Source organism: Mizuhopecten yessoensis, unplaced genomic scaffold, assembly GCF_002113885.1.
Source record: "Mizuhopecten yessoensis strain PY_sf001 unplaced genomic scaffold, ASM211388v2 scaffold2699, whole genome shotgun sequence".
Lineage (NCBI taxonomy): Eukaryota > Metazoa > Mollusca > Bivalvia > Pectinida > Pectinidae > Mizuhopecten > Mizuhopecten yessoensis.
The window spans coordinates 269,589-288,255 of NW_018404676.1; the positions used below are offsets into that span (position 1 = coordinate 269,589).

An 18,667-nucleotide genomic window follows, 5' to 3' on the forward strand; every position below is an offset into this window, starting at 1 on the left:
TAAGAAATTGGCAAACAGAAACTTAAAATAACGATTGAGAAAATTGTATTAGAAGAAATTAAACCATATCGCAGAGCATTATATGCCCATGATTTATTGGTGAAATGAATGAAACTTCGACAAAATTTAGATGTTAAGTTCACATATACTGGTAAAATATATTTAAGATGAAGGGATGCACATGTCATAAGGATGCCAAATTCAATTTAGGAGGGTGTGGTAAATTATTTCAATGATACTTGAACCAAAAAATTCAAAAATGGCATTTTCAAATTGTATGTACAGAATGAAGGCAAAGGGTCCTTAGATTTTGCCTTCAACCAGATTTGCTGTGACGCATCCTTTGGACCAGAGAGACCAAGAGTGAAACAGGCCCTCTGGGCATTTTGTTAATGAAGTGCAGACAATAATGTCTGGCACAATATATATCAACCATAGTAAAGCTCTATTCGAACAGGTGATGCATCATCTTCTGTAGAATAAGCGTAGGAGTCGATCGCAACAAGCTCAGGATAAGTTGAATCTTCTTTATTAGGTATGTCTACCGGTATCGCCCGAACAGTGGGCTTCTTCAGGACGATTTAATAACAAAATATGTGCCCTGAAGTACTAAAATTCTGGGCACATTTATATTGTGTATAGTGACGTAATACAGGTAACGTCACGTGATTTTATCTATTTATAACGTTCTAGAAAGTTCCATCACGGTTATTATTAGTAGATGAGCATTCTAGTCTATAGTATCAATACCTGAAATACTATCAATGTACATACAATTCATTGACTATTTTAAATATATATGTGTGTATAAATGTGTGTATATATATAGTTAGACATAAGTACAAGTTTCTTTTATCCCTAAATATTATTAAACTGAATTATAATGTTCAAGTTCATCCTGACAAACAGTGGATGTGGATAGAGACGTATATCCCAAAGTCTTGTAGTCTCTTATTGCGTAGTCACCTTCTGATGTGTTTGGCGTGGATGCCGTGTATTCACTCTCTGATAATTTTTTAATGCGTAATGCTTGCGAATACGGGATGCTATTTTTTGGTAACTTTGGTAGTGTAGATATAGAAACGCGTTAGTCGCTTTACTATACACCTTACAGCCGAGACTGCCGTCCGGTAGTAAGTAGATGGTTGTATCTAGGAAGTTAGCCTCCGTGTTGCTGATATCGAAGGTAAACTTGATCGTTGGGTGGTAAGAGTTCATGGCTTCACAGAAGGAGGTGAGTTCCTCTCTTGTATGTGTCCATATAAAGAAAATATCATCTATATATCTCAACCAGACCAATGGTATTTTTGCTTGTGTAGATAAAAATCTGGTTTCTATGTAGTCCATGAAAATAATTGCATAATTTGGTGCCATTTTCGTGCCCATGGCGGTGCCTAGCTTCTGTAAATAATAGTCTCTGTTGAACCTAAAACAGTTGTTCGTTAATATAAGTGCGATCATCCTGAGAACGATCCACGTGCTGGGTTTCGCATCTTGACCTCTCTTATCTAATGCCAACTTGGCGGCCCTAATACCTTCTGTGTGTGGAATAGATGTGTATAGAGCAGACACGTCCGCTGTACATAATATGCTATTGGTCGGTATTTTACCCATTTGTTTTATTTTCCGAAGGAAATCGGTGCTATCCTTCAAATATGACTCAGTGTTAACAACTAAGGGTTTGAGGTGGTAGTCCGCAAATTCTGATATTTTTTCCGTGCAGCTTTAAAGTGTGGTATTATGGAGGCTGGTAAGGTTTTGTTCTCTGTGACAGTATCTTCTCTCCTCCTTTTTGGCTCTTGATTACTGGAATGATCTGGTGGTTATCGTTAGGTAATTGGAACGAGAAATCTTTGTTAGTTGATTCATTCATGTTCGGTGACGGGAGGTGGTCCGGTGTTGGACTCGGGTATCCCTTCGGCGGATCCACTAGAGATGCAGGGGCTCTAGATAAAAGTTACAACATCGATCCAGGAGTAGAGCTTCTTCTGTAGAAGTGTTATCTACTGTTCATCTAGACAGCAATTGATACTAGTTTATTTCTAGAGTAAATCACTTCCAAGTCTCCATATGTGATATCCTCCATGGACATGTTGGTGGTGAACAGTCTATGGTGGTGAAAGTGAAAAGAGTTGCAGAGGGCTATAACTTTGGTAACAAGTAACACTATATACCCTTTTTTCATAATATATAAATCCTCGTAATTATGATTCCTATCACACCCACACTACATTTCTCAAAAATCTTGTTGAAAATTGTATGATTCTTATAGGCCAAAATGTTCACATTTTTGTTGCTGGTCACAATGGACTGAAAATTGTTAGCTAAAATTAACAGCAATTTTTGTATATATATAGCATTTTCATTTTTATGATGCCAAGATATCAAGTGTTGTTAGTTCAAGGTATCGTTAACCAATTTTTTTTTCCCCCATCACCATCATATAGTTAATCATTCATCCTTAAAAACATTATCATCACTATTTCTAAAGAAGCAAGTTTCTCAAATTTCACATGTTGTTTTTCATCGGTCCCTAGCTGTGCTTGTTTATTTTGAGACTGATAAAAAACATTAAGATGGCTGTTAGGTGGCCAACTTAGATTTTGACTGTTAAAGTTTCTTCTCTCTAATTTTCAGAATGTAGGGGATCTTTCTCATACCTAAGAATTTTGAACTTTTGATCAAAAGTTATTACATAATGCTTTCACTGCTGAAATGACTACAAAGATAATCCAACTGATAAAAGATTAAACTTGCTGAGAACTGTTGAAGATCTTCCAGAGATCCTCTGGGGGTTGATCTAGCTAGAAAACAGTTTAACATGACATTGGTTGTTGACTTTTTGACCCCAAATAGGTCAAATACACTATGTTTTTACTCAACAAATCACTGTGACATTAACCATAGCCTTTTGAATACAAAATTAAAGGGGATCCTTCTCACCCAAATTAGCTTTGATAAGGGTAGCTAAAACAGTCTGAAGACAAACGTGTCCCGACACAGGGAAGTTTGATTCTGGCATACCCTGTAAACTTTTCATTTGGCAGAAAAATCTTGAAAAATGCTAAAAAGAGAAGTACTGTGCTATTGTTTCTCTTTTTACAATTTGAATTGGTGACTGAATAAGAAGAAAATTCATATAAAATACACAATAGCATTTAAAGTATGAAATAAATTATAATTAAAGTTTGTACATAATTAACATACATTTTTATGTAACAATAACGATTGTGGACTTGGCTACACCCTGTAAGCATGCTTTAATACCAGTTCCTGGTTCTCTTCATGGGAATGTCTGTAGCAGTCGACCACCAGTAGGTACCTGTGTCCTACACACTGTGTGGCAGACTGGAGTAGTGTAGGGAGATCTGGTAGCTTCTGTGGAGGGTAGGACAGCCAGTGGATGGAAGGATGCGACATACACAATAATTCTGACATGGAACCTCCACATCTGTCAGCCATAGGTCTCCAGATCGTGTTCAATAAAATATGGGAATTTAGTCCTGTCCAAGTCAAAATGAAACATTCTGGAATTTCTGAAATACAAAGACAGGTTTCCTTGAATAAATCTCAACTATTTTTGTACACTGATTATCCGAGGAACTTGGCAAAATCTCATCAAATATCTGGTATGCCCATTTTCCAATTCAGTGTTCATACAAGGCTCAAATATTAATCGCCCTGCATACCCACAGTACTCACAGAAAAGGGGCCTCACTGATCAACCCACATATACCTTCAGTTTAATAGATCTTTAGACTGTAGTTTATACTATTTCCAGACCCCCTTACCAAGGTTAAGATCACTCTTAAAGGTAACAATTAAAATGACTGGATTTTATCTCATAAAATGATGTTAAATGCATATCACTGATATTAATCACTCTTTTTGGCCAGATGTTCACATGCAGTGGAGGGGCAGGGGGTCAACATGATTATACTTCAAGAGTTGCTGAATGAAATCAGTCTCATAAACGTAATAAATTGATACATTTAGTAGCCATAAGTAAAGATGGATGTTTGAGAAGATTTAAAAAACCCAGGTACAAACCTTTGTCTCGACATTGCCTCTCTGTTTCTGAAGAATGCCCTGCTGTATTTGAAGAATGCCCAGCTGTATTTGAAGAATTTCCTGCTGTATTTGAAGAATGCCCTGCTGTATTTGAAGAATTTCCTGCTGTATTTGAAGAATGCCCTGCTGTATTTGAAGAATGCCCTGCTGTATTTGAAGAATTTCCTGCTGTATTTGAAGAATTTCCTGCTGTATTTGAAGAATGCCCTGCTGTATTTGAAGAATTTCCTGCTGTATTTGAAGAATGCCCTGCTGTATTTGATCTGTATTCTGTGGTATCTGAGGAATATCCCGGTGTGTTTGAACTGTGCCCTGTTGTATCTGAGTGTTGTTGCTCCTCTGTTGACAGCTCCCCTGAAGGGAACATGAGCTTCTGTCTGAGCCTGGACCGGTCAGCTGGGCTGTAGGACACAGGAAAGGTGTGTATCAACTGTTGTGGCTTCACTACCCCAATACTCTCCATCTGGTCAGTCAGGGCATGAGTCTCTCTGTCTACAACCACCACTTCCTGTTCACAAAGCGGTGTCTTTTCTGCCTTGGATATCTTTTTTCCTCTTGATTTCCGTCTATATGTTTCTGGTGCTGCACATCTAAAATTGAATTAAAATAAAATCACTTTGTATGTTTTAGCTCAATTAGGGCAAAGTTTAAATAAAATCAATAATTGGTACATGTATTATACTTTGAATAACTTTGAAATTGTAGCAAAAAAATCATTCAAACTAGAACACTGACAGGTCAGTAAGGGCCCCGTCTTGTGGCAATATATCCCCCATAATCATCAAGAAGCAATCTGCCCATATAGCTGAGCTTGACGTTTGACATTTGGACTTCAAAAAGAATCGCAAGGAAGCAAAATTTACATTTTACATGTCCTTTGATGTGAGGTGAGTCTTGTTTCCTTCCACCTCCATATTTACTGGGCTAACAGAAATGTAAATACCGGTGCGATACTCATTTGTTAGCTTTGATTTGTTTTATTTCACCTTTAATACCTCCTCCATCAAGAGCCAGGGTCAAAGTCAGAGATCCACTTTGTCTTTGACCTTTGGACCCAAATGACATTGACCATTAATCCAGTGACCCTGATTTTTGGTCAGTTGACTTATTCTTTTTTATTCTGACCAACTTTGCTTCTTAATATCATAACAAAATGTTCATCAGTGAAAAATATAAAAATTGGCCTTGACCCTTTGGACCTCGTTACCTGGACCTAAGGTCAGTAGACTCTGTGCTCAGTTCTGAACAACATTGCTTCATAATGTCATAACAAAATGTTCANGTAACAAAATGTTCATCAGGGAAAAGGTACAATATTTAAACTTCACCTTTGACCCAGTGACCTTGACCTTTGGTCAATTGACTCCTTGTTTAATTCTGAGCAACACTACTTGAAAGTGTCATAGCGAAATGTTCACCAGTGAAAAGATACAAAATTTAACCTTGACCTTTGACCCAATGACCTTGACATTTGGTCAGTTGACTCCTTGTTTAATTTTGATTAACTTTGCTTCATCATGTAAATTAAAATGTTCATCAGTGAAAAGATGCAAAGTTTGACCTTGACCATTGAATCTAATGACCTTGACCTTTGACCTTGACTTTTTTCCTCAATGTGTATTTTTGTGAACTGAACATCTTGACCAAGTTTCATGTACATCGGTCAATAAATACCAAAGTTATCAGCCAGGAACAAAATTTGTGGACGGACAGACAGACAGACAGAGTGATTACTATTGGGCACCCGTATCTCCGATACGGGGCCCTAACTAGGATTCTGGTATTGTGTACGTATTGACCTCATGACCATTTAGGACTGCACATCTACAATAAAGTGTACATTCGCGTATCCGGTTGAAACGGTTGAACCTGTAAAGAAAACGACAGGCACAGATTTGGACCGAGGCTGACCTCAGGAAAAGTTGGTACGTGTAGATTGAGGGGTCCAGACGTACCTGACAGAAACTAAAATGCTGACTATTGCCAATTTGCGTTATTTCTTTCTTAAACAATGTCAAGTCACATGTAATTTTTAAGATACGTTATGTAATTTAGTGGACGCATGAGAGAAGGGCATAATATTCTTGATACATTGTTTTTTATTCTCCGAAACTGGATTTTTAGCTCTGCTTATAGAACGGTTCAAGTGTGTTCGTTTATCGTGGAAAATTTCTGTGCCTCACGTACCGTTTCAACCGGGATATGCGAATGTAGCCTTAATTTAAACTGGAATTCTGGCACTTATCTTACTATCAAATACCTTTAAAAAATACATGACAAATTTGAGTTGAATGATAATTTTGGAAGGGACTTTGATAGTTACTAAATAATAAAACAAATAAATAAATGGGGGAGAAACAATGATATGTGCACTGTGCAGTACATTAAGAGACATTGTGATGTGTATAACAAGATTTCTTAGACGTCTAACACCAAACATTACCTGACAGTTGGAGAGTGGATCAGTTTAGCCATGACCATGACTGCTTGTACAAACAGATGTCTAACACCAACCATTACCTGACAGTTGGAGAGTGGATCAGTTTAGCTGAGACCCTGACTGCTTGTACAAACAGATGTCTAACACCAACCATTACCTGACAGTTGGAGAGTGGATCAGTTTAGCCATGACCATGACTGCTTGTACAAACAGATGTCTAACACCAAACATTACCTGACAGTTGGAGAGCGGATCAGTTTAGCCGAGACCATGACTGCTTGTACAAACAGGTGTCTAACACCAAACATTACCTGACAGTTGGAGAGCGGATCAGTTTAGCCGAGACCATGACTGCTTGTACAAACAGATGTCTAACACCAAACATTACCTGACAGTTGGAGAGCGGATCAGTTTAGCCGAGACCATGACTGCTTGTACAAACAGCTGTCTAAGACCAAACATTAACTGACCGTTGGAGAGTGGATCAGTTTAGCCGAGACCATGACTACTTGTACAAACAGATGTCTAACACCAAACATTACCTGACAGTTGGAGAGCGGATCAGTTTAGCCGAGACCATGACTGCTTGTACAAAAAGATGTCTAACACCAAACATTACCTGACAGTTGGAGAGTGGACCAGTTTAGCCGAGACCCTGACTGCTTGTACAAAAAGATGTCTAACACCAAACATTACCTGACAGTTGGAGAGCGGATCAGTTTAGCCGAGACCATGACTGCTTGTACAAAAAGATGTCTAACACCAAACATGACCTGACAGTTGGAGAGTGGATCAGTTTAGCCGAGACCCTGACTGCTTGTACAAACAGATGTCTAACACCAACCATTACCTGACAGTTGGAGAGTGGATCAGTTTAGCCGAGCCCATGACTGCTTGTACAAACAGATGTCTAACACCAAACACTACCTGACAGTTGGAGAGTGGATCAGTTTAGCCGAGACCATGACTGCTTGTACAAAAAGATGTCTAACACCAAACATGACCTGACAGTTGGAGAGTGGATCAGTTTAGCCGAGCCCATGACTGCTTGTACAAACAGATGTCTAACACCAACCATTACCTGACAGTTGGAGAGTGGATCAGTTTAGCCGAGACCATGACTGCTTGTACAAACAGGCGTTTGTGTTGTCTATAACTAAGCCCTATCAATTCTCTCTTCCAATCATCACTAGGAACAATCTGGAAAATGAAATAGCAACAATTACTTAACTGAAACAGAATAGATCAGAATCAAATTTCATCAAATGATTTATTATAATGTAATAAGTTAGACAATATTTGTTTTGCTATTAATGAAGTAGTTGGCTTTTATAAAAGTTATAAAATCTGACAGATAATTAAAAATTCAAACTGTTTACATATAGTGGTAAGATTACAACCTTGAGATCAGTGTACATATCTTGGAGGGCAGCCAGTCCTATGGGGAGACAAGGGTAGGAAAAGTATCCTTCAACCATAGAGAGTTCTACTTCCCTTGTACCCTCACGTGATTGCGACCAGGCTAGTACACGCGTTATGGCAGATTCTTGTCTGGAGTGTCTCTCTTCACTCCCTTTTATACTCAACTGAAAATAAAGAAACCAATGTGACATGGTATCGAATATTAGTGGGAAAACAAACAGTGTCGTAAACTGTGTGTGGGCCGATGGAAACAAATGATATTGGAGAAAGGCTGTCATATCATCAACTGTATGTAGCAACGAACAGTGTCTTATGCCATAAGCACTCAGTGGAGAAAGAATACTCTATATCAATACAGGGTAACTGTATGTGGAGAAACAGTGTCATGGCATCAACTGTTAGTGGAGAAATAGTATCATACATCATGAACAGTTTGTTGAGACATTAAGTGTCATAGATCATGAACTGTTAATTGAGGAACAAACAGAGTCATATGTAATAAACTGATAGTGGAGGAACAAAGTTTTTACACGATTTCAGAAGACATCAACTCTTAATGAAGAATAAAGAGAGTATCATACAGCATCAACAAATTCTGGCAAAAACCAAATTGTCATCAATGGTTCGTAGAGCCAGGTGGGTAACAGACTTACCTGGGTTCAGGTAAGGTACACCTGTCGGTGACAGGTAGACTCAGTCAGGTGGGTTACTGACTTACCTGGGTGTTGATGGTTGAGGTAAGGTACACATGTCGGTGACAGGTAGACTCAGTCAGGTGGGTTACTGACTTACCTGGGTGTTGATGGTTGAGGTAAGGTACACATGTCGGTGACAGGTAGACTCAGTCAGGTGGGTTACAGACTTACCTGGGTGTTAATGGTTTAGGTGAGGTACACCTGTCGGTGACAGGTAGACTCAGTCAGGCGGGTTACACACTTACCTGGGTGTTAATGGTTGAGGTGAGGTACACCTGTTGGTGACAGGTAGACTCAGTCAGGCGGGTTACACACTTACCTGGGTGTTAATGGTTGAGGTGAGGTACCCCTGTCGGTGACAGGTAGACTCAGTCAGGTGGGTTACTGACTTACCTGGGTGTTGATGGTTGAGGTAAGGTACACATGTCGGTGACAGGTAGACTCAGTCAGGTGGGTTACAGAGTTACCTGGGTGTTGATGGTTGAGGTAAGGTACACATGTCGGTGACAGGTAGACTCAGTCAGGTGGGTTACAGACTTGCCTGGGTGTTGATGGTTGAGGTAAGGTACACATGTCGGTGACAGGTAGACTCAGTCAGGTGGGTTACAGACTTACCTGGGTGTTGATGTTTGAGGTAAGGTACACCTGTCGGTGACAGGTAGACTCAGTCAGGCGGGGTACAGACTTACCTGGGTGTTAATGGTTGAGGGGAGGTACACCTGTCGGGGACAGGTAGACTCAGTCAGGCGGGTTACAGACTTGCCTGGGTGTTAATGGTTGAGGTGAGGTACACCTGTTGGTGACAGGTAGACTCAGTCAGGCGGGTTACACACTTACCTGGGTGTTAATGGTTGAGGTGAGGTACCCCTGTCGGTGACAGGTAGACTCAGTCAGGCGAGTTACAGACTTACCTGGGTGTTAATGGTTGAGGGGAGGTACACCTGTCGGTGACAGGTAGACTCAGTCAGGCGGGTAACAGACTTACCTGGGTGTTAATGGTTGAGGTGAAGTACACCTGTCGGTGACAGGTAGACTCAGTCAGGCGGGTTACAGACTTACCTGGGTGTTAATGGTTGAGGTGAGGTACACCTGTCGGTGACAGGTAGACTCAGTCAGGTAAGATGTGTTGTTGATCACCCTCATGTGTCTACACACCAGCACCACACCAGGTCTTACTTCAGGACCAATCAAAGACTACAAATCCAAATCAAATCAAATTGAGCAGTGATTTAACATTTATACCATGACAAACCTATATTATAGTACATTACACAGATTTTCTTACAGTATAATTCTGAATCTGCCTGTGTGTGCAAATTTTCTCCTAATCAGACTATTTCACGGGGATTAAATTCCACTCAACAGCACCTAGTTAAAATTCCAAAGTCACTGGAAACATCCATATAATGTAATAGGAAGATTCGGTCTTCAAGTAAGTCAGACATGCACAGTGCAACAGTATAGTCATAGTTTTGTTTACTTTTCAATAAGACCATGTACATGTACATCGGAATGCAGGTTGTTTTTTAATTATTGTTTAAAAAAAATGACCAATTCGACAGGCTGATAGGCAGATAGCTGTCTTTTGAAGATTACGGAGGAGCAATATCCAATTCAAAGCCAGTCTAATTTACCTTTACACAACCAAGAGATTCTTTTGAACATCAAAGGATCAAATTAATCTCCTCATTTCATCCACAAGGTGCACAGGGCGCACATTGAGTCTAAGAATTTGTAATGACGTCACATATTCCGGGGGTGCAGAGAGCGTAAGTGAGCGTTTCCGACGTCAAATGAGGCTTCGCGACTAGAATACCCTTGAGTATCGAGGATAGGATTTACCAAGATATTTTTTCATGTCTGTATTTCAAGATATTTGCTTTAATACATGTCTGTCCATGACCAGGATATTCTACCTTAAGGGTTAAGAATTGTGAGTAAAATTCTTGGCAAAGCCCCTAGTATTATTCCAATTCAAAACCCACTTGGTACAAATCTACACACATATGAAAAAAAAAATTTTAAACAGTAAAGAATATTGTAATATCTCTAGTATAAAATTGGTCATTACTGTGATTCAAAAGTTTTCAATTTCAAAATGTACCATTTATGAGGAATACAATAATTTGCTTACCTCTGCTGCTCTGAACATTTGTACTATGAATGTCTTTTTGCTGGAGGCGTCCTTCAGGTGTAGCCAACGACGAACCCAGAAACCCCCACTGTCTAGGCCAGCTTTGTCTAAAACACAAACACAACCCACTCATCACAGTTTTAGTGAATATATTTCAAAATTATAAAAATGCCTTTCTTCCCTGAATTCTTACAAATTCTCTCAAAAAAGTGTATTTACAGTACATTATTCCTTGTGTTCATTTAAACATTCAAAAGGTTATTATACAGTTGCAAATTTCTAATAATACATTTACATATACTCAATGTGTTTGGAAATATTTTTAATTGTAAACAAACCTTTTTAATCAAAGGAATGATGTCCTACTCTTACTCATTCATGAATATTTATCTTAGAAAGAATCCAAACAACTTTATACATTTTGTAACATATTTTATGTTTCAGCCTCTCTACAGGAGTCCCTTTTCATTGAAAAATGTAATTCACATGTGCTTGTTCAATGATAGTATGTTATTGTGTAGTATGCTCCCTTTTTATTACGTTCAGTGAACATGTGTACTTCATTAGTTACTGTGGCGATCACACTAAGTCAGAAGGTTCAGCAATTTATGCCCAATATAGACCACACAACAAGAATTACTGATTGGTCACACTTAGGCTACATTCGCTTATCCCGGTTCAAACGGTACGTGTGACACAGAAATATTCCGCGATAAACGAACGCACTTGGACCGTTCTATAAGCAGAGCTTAAAACGCAGTTTTGGAGAATAAATAATAATGTATTAAGAATATTATGCCCTTCTTTCATGCGTCCACTGAATTACATAAGGTATCTTAAAAACTACATGTGGCTTGACATTATTTTAGAAAGAAATAACGCAAACTAGCAATAACCAGCATTTATAGTTTCGGTCAGGTATGTCTGGACCCCCAATCTACATGTGCCAAATTTTCCTGAGGTCAGCCTTGGTCCAGATCTGTGCCTGTTGTGATAGTGCTCCATTTATTTAGGTAACAAAGTACACTTAAATTGCTTTCACAAAGGATTTTAAAGATCCTGCAATTATTTCTGCCATCGTTTGATAAAAATATGGCTTTACCACAATTGCTCTAATTTGTTATAAGATTCTGCACATAAAACACTTTACATAGGTCATGCAGCTAGCATTAATGAATGGCCACACTAACTTGTAATAAGGTCTCGCTCGTAACGTCCCACGTAGGTCACACAGCCCACAATATCACAGATGTAGTTGTCTGGAATGGATCTGCAAATCAAAACGGTGGTTATATATAATTAGGTACATGTTAGGAAAAATAAAACATCTCTTATTAGTAATAAGAGATGTTTTATTTAAATGTTTTTGTGTTAATTTTTATAAAGTAATTTATTTTATAAATATTCACACTAAAACATTTTGCCAGCAGACTTAATATTGTTGTTTTATCAGTTCATACTACAAAATGCTGAAATATGACAGATGTTCTTGGGTATATCTTTTAAGAATGCCAATAAGTGTTTATTCCCCCCCCCCCTTTTTTTTTATCAAATAGCTCTAGATACTTTTAGAATGAGTGGTTTTATCAACACCTATTAAAAGTTGTCAATATTAGGTATATATACTATGAGCTGACTGATTGACTGTTTAATCCCATTGCAGCATAGTTATGGTCTTAGAGACGGCAACATAATTTAGCTGACTTGATTGTGAACCGTGACAATAGTCTGGATATAAATAAGAAAAAATCCCCATTTTCAGTGTGATGAGAACCTATCAGAACTACATATTTATTGTTAGCTTTATTTACCCTAGCTGTTTGCGTGTGACAAAGTTATACTCCAGATCTGGGAGACGAATGTTTTTAGGTACAGCCGACAAAGCCAGTATCTGTATCTCACTTCGGGGATGGTGTGGGTTCATGTTGAGGTCGATGTCGTAATACTGTAAGTTTTTGGGTACCTGGATCTCCCGACCACTGCTGTAGTAGCTCTTCTTCACTGTGAATCTCCTAATCAATATCACACAGCCTTCCTGCAACCTTCACAAACACAGGACAAAAGATATATAACAAAGCTAGTAAACTGTATTGTTTCTACATGAACAGAGAGATAAAACAGATTCAATTAAGCATTTACTTTCAGATAGCATTCAGTCATAGTAAATGTGAATGCCATTTAAATACGAATATCAAATGGAATTCAAATAATCTATCTGAACAATTCTTCAATTATATCCTGAACAAATCTTTAATAGTATTCTGAATAACCACTATAAATAGTGTTCTGAATAACCACTATAAATAGTATTCTGAATAACCACTATAAATAGTGTTCAGAATAACCACTATAAATAGTGTTCTGAATAACCACTATAAATAGTGTTCTGAATAACCACTATAAATAGTGTTCTGAATAACCACTATAAATAGTATTCTGAATAACCACTATAAATAGTATTCTGAATAACCACTATAAATAGTATTCTGACAAATAGTTGTAAGTGTTTTGCACAAAGCTTTGATAAAAAAATTACAAACATTTGATAGTACATTTGTATTCTAAACAAACTTTCATATTTTCATAACACGCATTGGGAAATATTTTCACAAACCATTGGTAGCTATCTGTATAAACCTGAAGTGGTATGCTGCACAAACTTTGGGCGGTATTCTGAACCTAATTGGCAGTATTCTGTATAAACTTTTAAGTTATATTCAGCATATACTTTCAGTGGTAGGCTGCAAAACCTTTTGAAAGAATTCTGTAAAAACCAACTGCAGTGTTCTGTACAAACCTTTGATAATGTTCTGTACATAGAGCATTCCATAAAACCATATTACACACTCCAGTCTCATCACAAACACTAAAATGGGCCTGAAACATAGAAAGCATGTCATAAATTAATAAAGCAGTTTCAACATTGTTATAACTGTTACCTTGTAAGGCACCACATTTTTTCATTTTATACCTGATTTTTTGTATCTAAATTTGTTCTGATGCTGATTAAGGGTCGAAACATCTGAAGAGGGCTGGCCATCACCTGATGACGTCAAATGAGGCTTCGCGACTAGAATGACAGCAGTGACGGACTACAAGTCAAGGATGTCACAAGATGCAGAATCACCATCATCTGTAAGCAATCATCACACACCTCATGTGTCGAAATTGGTCAATGTTAACTTGGATTAAAGCCGTTATATCCAGCACGACGTTGTCATGGTCATCTTTACCTATTGATATATCTAAGTATATTTATAGTCACATGAATTTGATGTTAAATGCTGATTACTATGGTATCAATATTTTACGGTTAAAACAACATACAGTTAAACCCCACTTCGTCAAACTCGGTTTATTCCAATAACCCTCATTCGTCGTACAGTTAGTTTGGTTCCGACCGAGTTGGTACATATTCTTTGTAAAGTAACCCCGGATTAGTCGAACCGCTATTCCTCAAACACCCCATATTCCTCGAACAAAAATTTGTCCCCGACACAACATTGTCATAGTGTAAATCCTAACTATTCGTCGAACAGGTGTGATCACCTGTCACGCCTGACAGATATTTTACCTGTGTATCACAGGTACAGGCACTGCTGCCGGCATGTCTCGAGGCACAGGCTGCGGTCCGCGCTCATCGTGCTTATACAGGTGTCTGCTGGACGTCAGATAATTAAAGGATTAACGGCAGTATCATTAAGTAACTGGACCGTTACCCTGTTGTAGCTGCATTATCATTTTTCGTGCATATTATTTTTTCCAGATGATGTTTTGACATCGATGATTTGGTGGAAGTGTTAATTCACTCGGTGTGTAAAACCATATTTTGGTATGGCAATATAAGCGGAATTCACATAGCGGAATCCGACCAAATTTAAAGATATTCAAACTTGATTAAGTCGTGATTGTTAATTTCGTTTTCAATCAACATTGTGATTACAAGGATTCAAGATTTTCTTCATTTCATAATGATTGAAGAGTTCCTCTTGTTTTGATATTTCTTAAACTTAACGCAGACGATTACAGTATGGCGGACTATGTCAAAACGATAAGTACACTATACATGCAGCTTTTTAATTTTATTTATTTTCTTCATACCGGTGGCTATATGTTTTTATTGTTAAGCTATTTTAGATCTCATAAAATTCTGTCATCTTGATTAAACTTCCTTTTTCTTCTATCATCTACTATTCGCGATAGTTGCATTGCTCATACTGTCTGTTGTCCCACCTATTAAAAAAATGACGATGTCGGTCGAACCTCGGATTCGTCGAATACCATGTATTCCTTGAACTATTGATTTGGATCCTATGAGTTCGAGTAAACAGGGTTTCACTGTACATATTATCATGCCTAGAATAAAAAAATTGCTATGTCAATTCTGATACACTATATACCTGGAAATTTTCGTCCTGTCAAACCTTCGCCCTTCTCCTGTGACATCCAAATTAGCCCAGTGTTAATTTCGCCTTTCACATTTAATTACTACGTAAATTATGTTGTTGCCTAACATTTTATGTAATGATAATTTCACCCGAATTCCAGAGGGTGAAAAGCGCAAAAAAATCCCAGTATACAGTAGTAAAAAGACTTCAAACTTGTAAGATGTATAACAGAAGTGAATACATATCGTTCTAAGGGTACAAACTAGATTGGCTCAAATAGCTGATGACTTTGTAAATGAACACTTCTCACAATGAGGTCATACCTGGAAAGGCCACTTCTCTGCCTTGCATGGCTTAGCGTAGTGGAGTAACCGACATTTACCTACAACCTTAACAATCATGTGAGGGTTGATGGTTTTAACATCTGTCCACTTCTTTGCAATTTCTTTCACTTTGTAGATATCCTGTGCTCGAACTCCTCCAATACTTTTAGACTCTTCATCTACGGAGAAAAACGATCATTCACCTTGTCATAGTAAACAAAAGATGTTTTATCGTTACACTGCTCAAAGACAGTTTCAAATAGTCAAGTAACAGGTAAAAAGGCACCCTTCAACTTGATGCTTAAATCCCAAAAGGTCACTTTCCTTCTTTGCTTTAGTAATCCTTAGGTATATTGACATTATTTGAGGTAAATGACTTGTGTACATATATATATCACATCTGATCACATGTTTTATACCTACTTAATATCCTTACAAACATGTGGTTAACCTTCTCAAGGCTACACTCCAACACAATTATGAGCTTTCATCGAGATTAATGAAGATGTTTTGAATTAATTAATCTGTGGCCCTATATTTCATGTTCTTTTAATTCATTTTTACCTTGTTCTACCCCTGTTCCCTTTATTGAATATTGAGTATATTTGAGCTGGGTGGAACTGATCAGTTATTTTGCTCTTTACCTTCTGAACTTAATTAAATTTTGTTATATTTTCTTTTCTTCAACAAATAACTCAAAAGAGAGAGATTCTTTAAATTATGTATATACGTACTTGTACCAGCTAGTTTCCATTGTGGTCCAGTTATCTCTATACTTGACCAAAGATCCAGATAATAGCCACGCGAGGAAGTGAGGGGCAGAGCCTTGGTCTCATTAGCACCACAGTCAGGACACCAGGTAAGATCGGCCATATCTGTAACAAATGATACAATAATAACTCACTCTACAAGGATTTATGATCTAACCAGGCGATGTATTTTTGGTACATGTACATGAAAGTAAAACAGAGAAAAACCTTAGGAATGTGAATATTTCTGGACTGATCACAGGTTCTGGATGAACAAGGTTCACAGGTATTTCCGTTAATAAATCTAATACGTATACATGTACCATAAAGTAAGGCTCTGTAAGTTCTATCAAAGATAGTGTTATTCACAAGAAGTTAATCTGATAAGGCAGATATATATTATGGCCACAAGAGAAATCACTGATTTACCCAATTTACCTGAGCGCACAACTTTACTAGACCATTAACGTGTCAAGAACATATCTTGAAATGTTGCTGTAAGTATTCTCTGTGACAACTTATACATTATGTTACCACTATATGTCAATACAGTTATATACAATTACCTGCTGGTAAAAATGATAAACATGGTTTTGTTGCCATGTTGATGCTGTGCAATACAACTATACTGCTTCCTGACAAACTGGTCTCATCATAACGCACTGTACATTTTGTGAAAAGTACAGAACAGCCTTCTCTCAACTGAAATTAAAAAAATTACATACTTATATACACATAGAATTTGATGCAGTAGTTAGTTTTCAAACATTGAATATAAGTAGCTCATTGAATATTTATGCAAATAATTTATTTGGACAAATTTGTAGCCCTTAAACCCAGCAAGTTAAGGAGTACAGGCCCAACAGTTCCTGAGAAGAAGTCTGATGAAGTTTTAACAGTTATTATTTATGTGATGTCAAATGTGGATCAAGGTCATTCATACAGTTTTCAATCGAGTTAGCTATCTTTAAGCCATATATCAGCACTTTATGTCCAATTGTTCACTAAAAACAAGAGGTCCAGAGGGCCTGTATTGCTCACCTGTTTCTTTTGTTACATGCAACTGACATATAGGTAACTTAAGACCAAATTTGGTAACTAGAACACAAGACATCTTAACATCTCTTAATGGTTCTGAAGATTTTGTTGTTTGAAATTTGAAATTTCAATTTTAAAGCTTTTAATCCATATTGACCTTTGACTCCCGACTTTCACTTAAAATTGGCCTTTGACCTCATTATGGTAATAAAGAAAACAATTCACACAGCTGGTCTACATAACATACCCAAGTATCATGACTCTAGTCCAAATGGTTCTTAGGATATTGTTGTTTGAATTTTTTAACATATTTGACCTCAGTGACCTTGAAAGTAGGTCAAGGTCGTTTTTTTTTTGTTTTTTTTTATAGCACTCCATCCCAGGTACCTACTGCCCAAATAGCATGACCCTGGGCCTAATGGAACTTGAGAAGAAGATTGTTAAAGCCTTTGACCCATGTTGACATTTGACCCCCAACTAGCATTTAAAGTTGACCTTTGACCTCATAACTGTAACTAAGAAAAATAATCGCACTGCTGGTCTACATAACATACCCAAGTACAATGACTCTAGTTCTAATGATTCTTAGGATATTGTTGTTTGAATGTTTACCATATTTGACCCCTGTGACCTTTAAAGCAGGTCTAGGTATTTTTAATGAGGAAACTTTATAGCACTACATCCCAGGTACTTACTGGCCACGGATTATGACCGTGGGCCTTATGAAACTTGAGAAGATTTTTGAAGCTTTTAACCAAAGTTGACATTTGAACCCCGACTAGCATTTAAAGTTGACCTTTGACCTCATTACTGTAATTGAGAAAAATATTCGCACTGCTGGTCTACATAACATACCCAAGTATCATGACTGTAGTTCAAACGGTTCTTAGGATATTGTTGTTTGAAATCTTTCACATATTTGACCACTGTGATCTTGAAAGTAGGTCAAGGTCATTTTAATGAGGAAACTTAATAGCACTCCATCCAAGGTACCTACTGGTCAAATATCATGACCATAGGTCATACAGTGCTTCAGAAGAAGTTGACGGCCGGACGACGGATGCTGCAGTACGGCATAAGCTCACATGGCCCTTCGGGCCAGGTGAGCTAAAAACTAGAAAAAGATTATGACACATTATCCAACTTTCCTCCTTAAGAGTGAATCAAGGTAATTTAACTTGACAGCCCTTCACTTAAAACAAGAGGCCCAAGGGCCTTAGCGGTCACCTGAGTTATATCATAGGTACTGGTAGCTTTATTTTATTGTTTAGATGTGATGTGGAAATCAGCATGTAAACTAAGTGAAATACAATACTTGTCATGTCATCAATGGATAAGAATTTGAAAATATTGGTAAATGTTCCCTTTGGGGCCCCGCCCTAGCCCCTGGGGATGGGGCAGGAATCC

General features: G+C 37.8%; 1 protein-coding gene across 3 annotated transcripts in view; it reads right to left on the minus strand.

The window, feature by feature from the left end:
* Positions 1-14: 14 nt before the first annotated feature.
* The window catches only part of LOC110446455 (uncharacterized protein CXorf57-like), a 21,842-nt gene continuing 3,189 nt past the window's right edge, over positions 15-18,667 (minus strand). For 2 of the 3 annotated variants that reach the window (XM_021491612.1, XM_021491614.1), the window contains exons 3-14: positions 16,789-16,924; positions 16,208-16,348; positions 15,474-15,652; positions 13,560-13,639; positions 12,574-12,804; positions 11,953-12,032; positions 10,763-10,869; positions 9,688-9,822; positions 7,912-8,097; positions 7,593-7,711; positions 4,051-4,661; positions 15-3,536 (exon numbers count right to left, since the gene is read on the minus strand). In XM_021491612.1, the coding sequence (XP_021347287.1) occupies positions 3,241-3,536; positions 4,051-4,661; positions 7,593-7,711; positions 7,912-8,097; positions 9,688-9,822; positions 10,763-10,869; positions 11,953-12,032; positions 12,574-12,804; positions 13,560-13,639; positions 15,474-15,652; positions 16,208-16,348; positions 16,789-16,924 (2,301 nt within the window). In that variant the 3' untranslated portion in view covers positions 15-3,240. The remainder of the gene's footprint in view (positions 3,537-4,050; positions 4,662-7,592; positions 7,712-7,911; positions 8,098-9,687; positions 9,823-10,762; positions 10,870-11,952; positions 12,033-12,573; positions 12,805-13,559; positions 13,640-15,473; positions 15,653-16,207; positions 16,349-16,788; positions 16,925-18,667) is intronic. The other variant, XM_021491613.1, reaches the window with a different exon arrangement.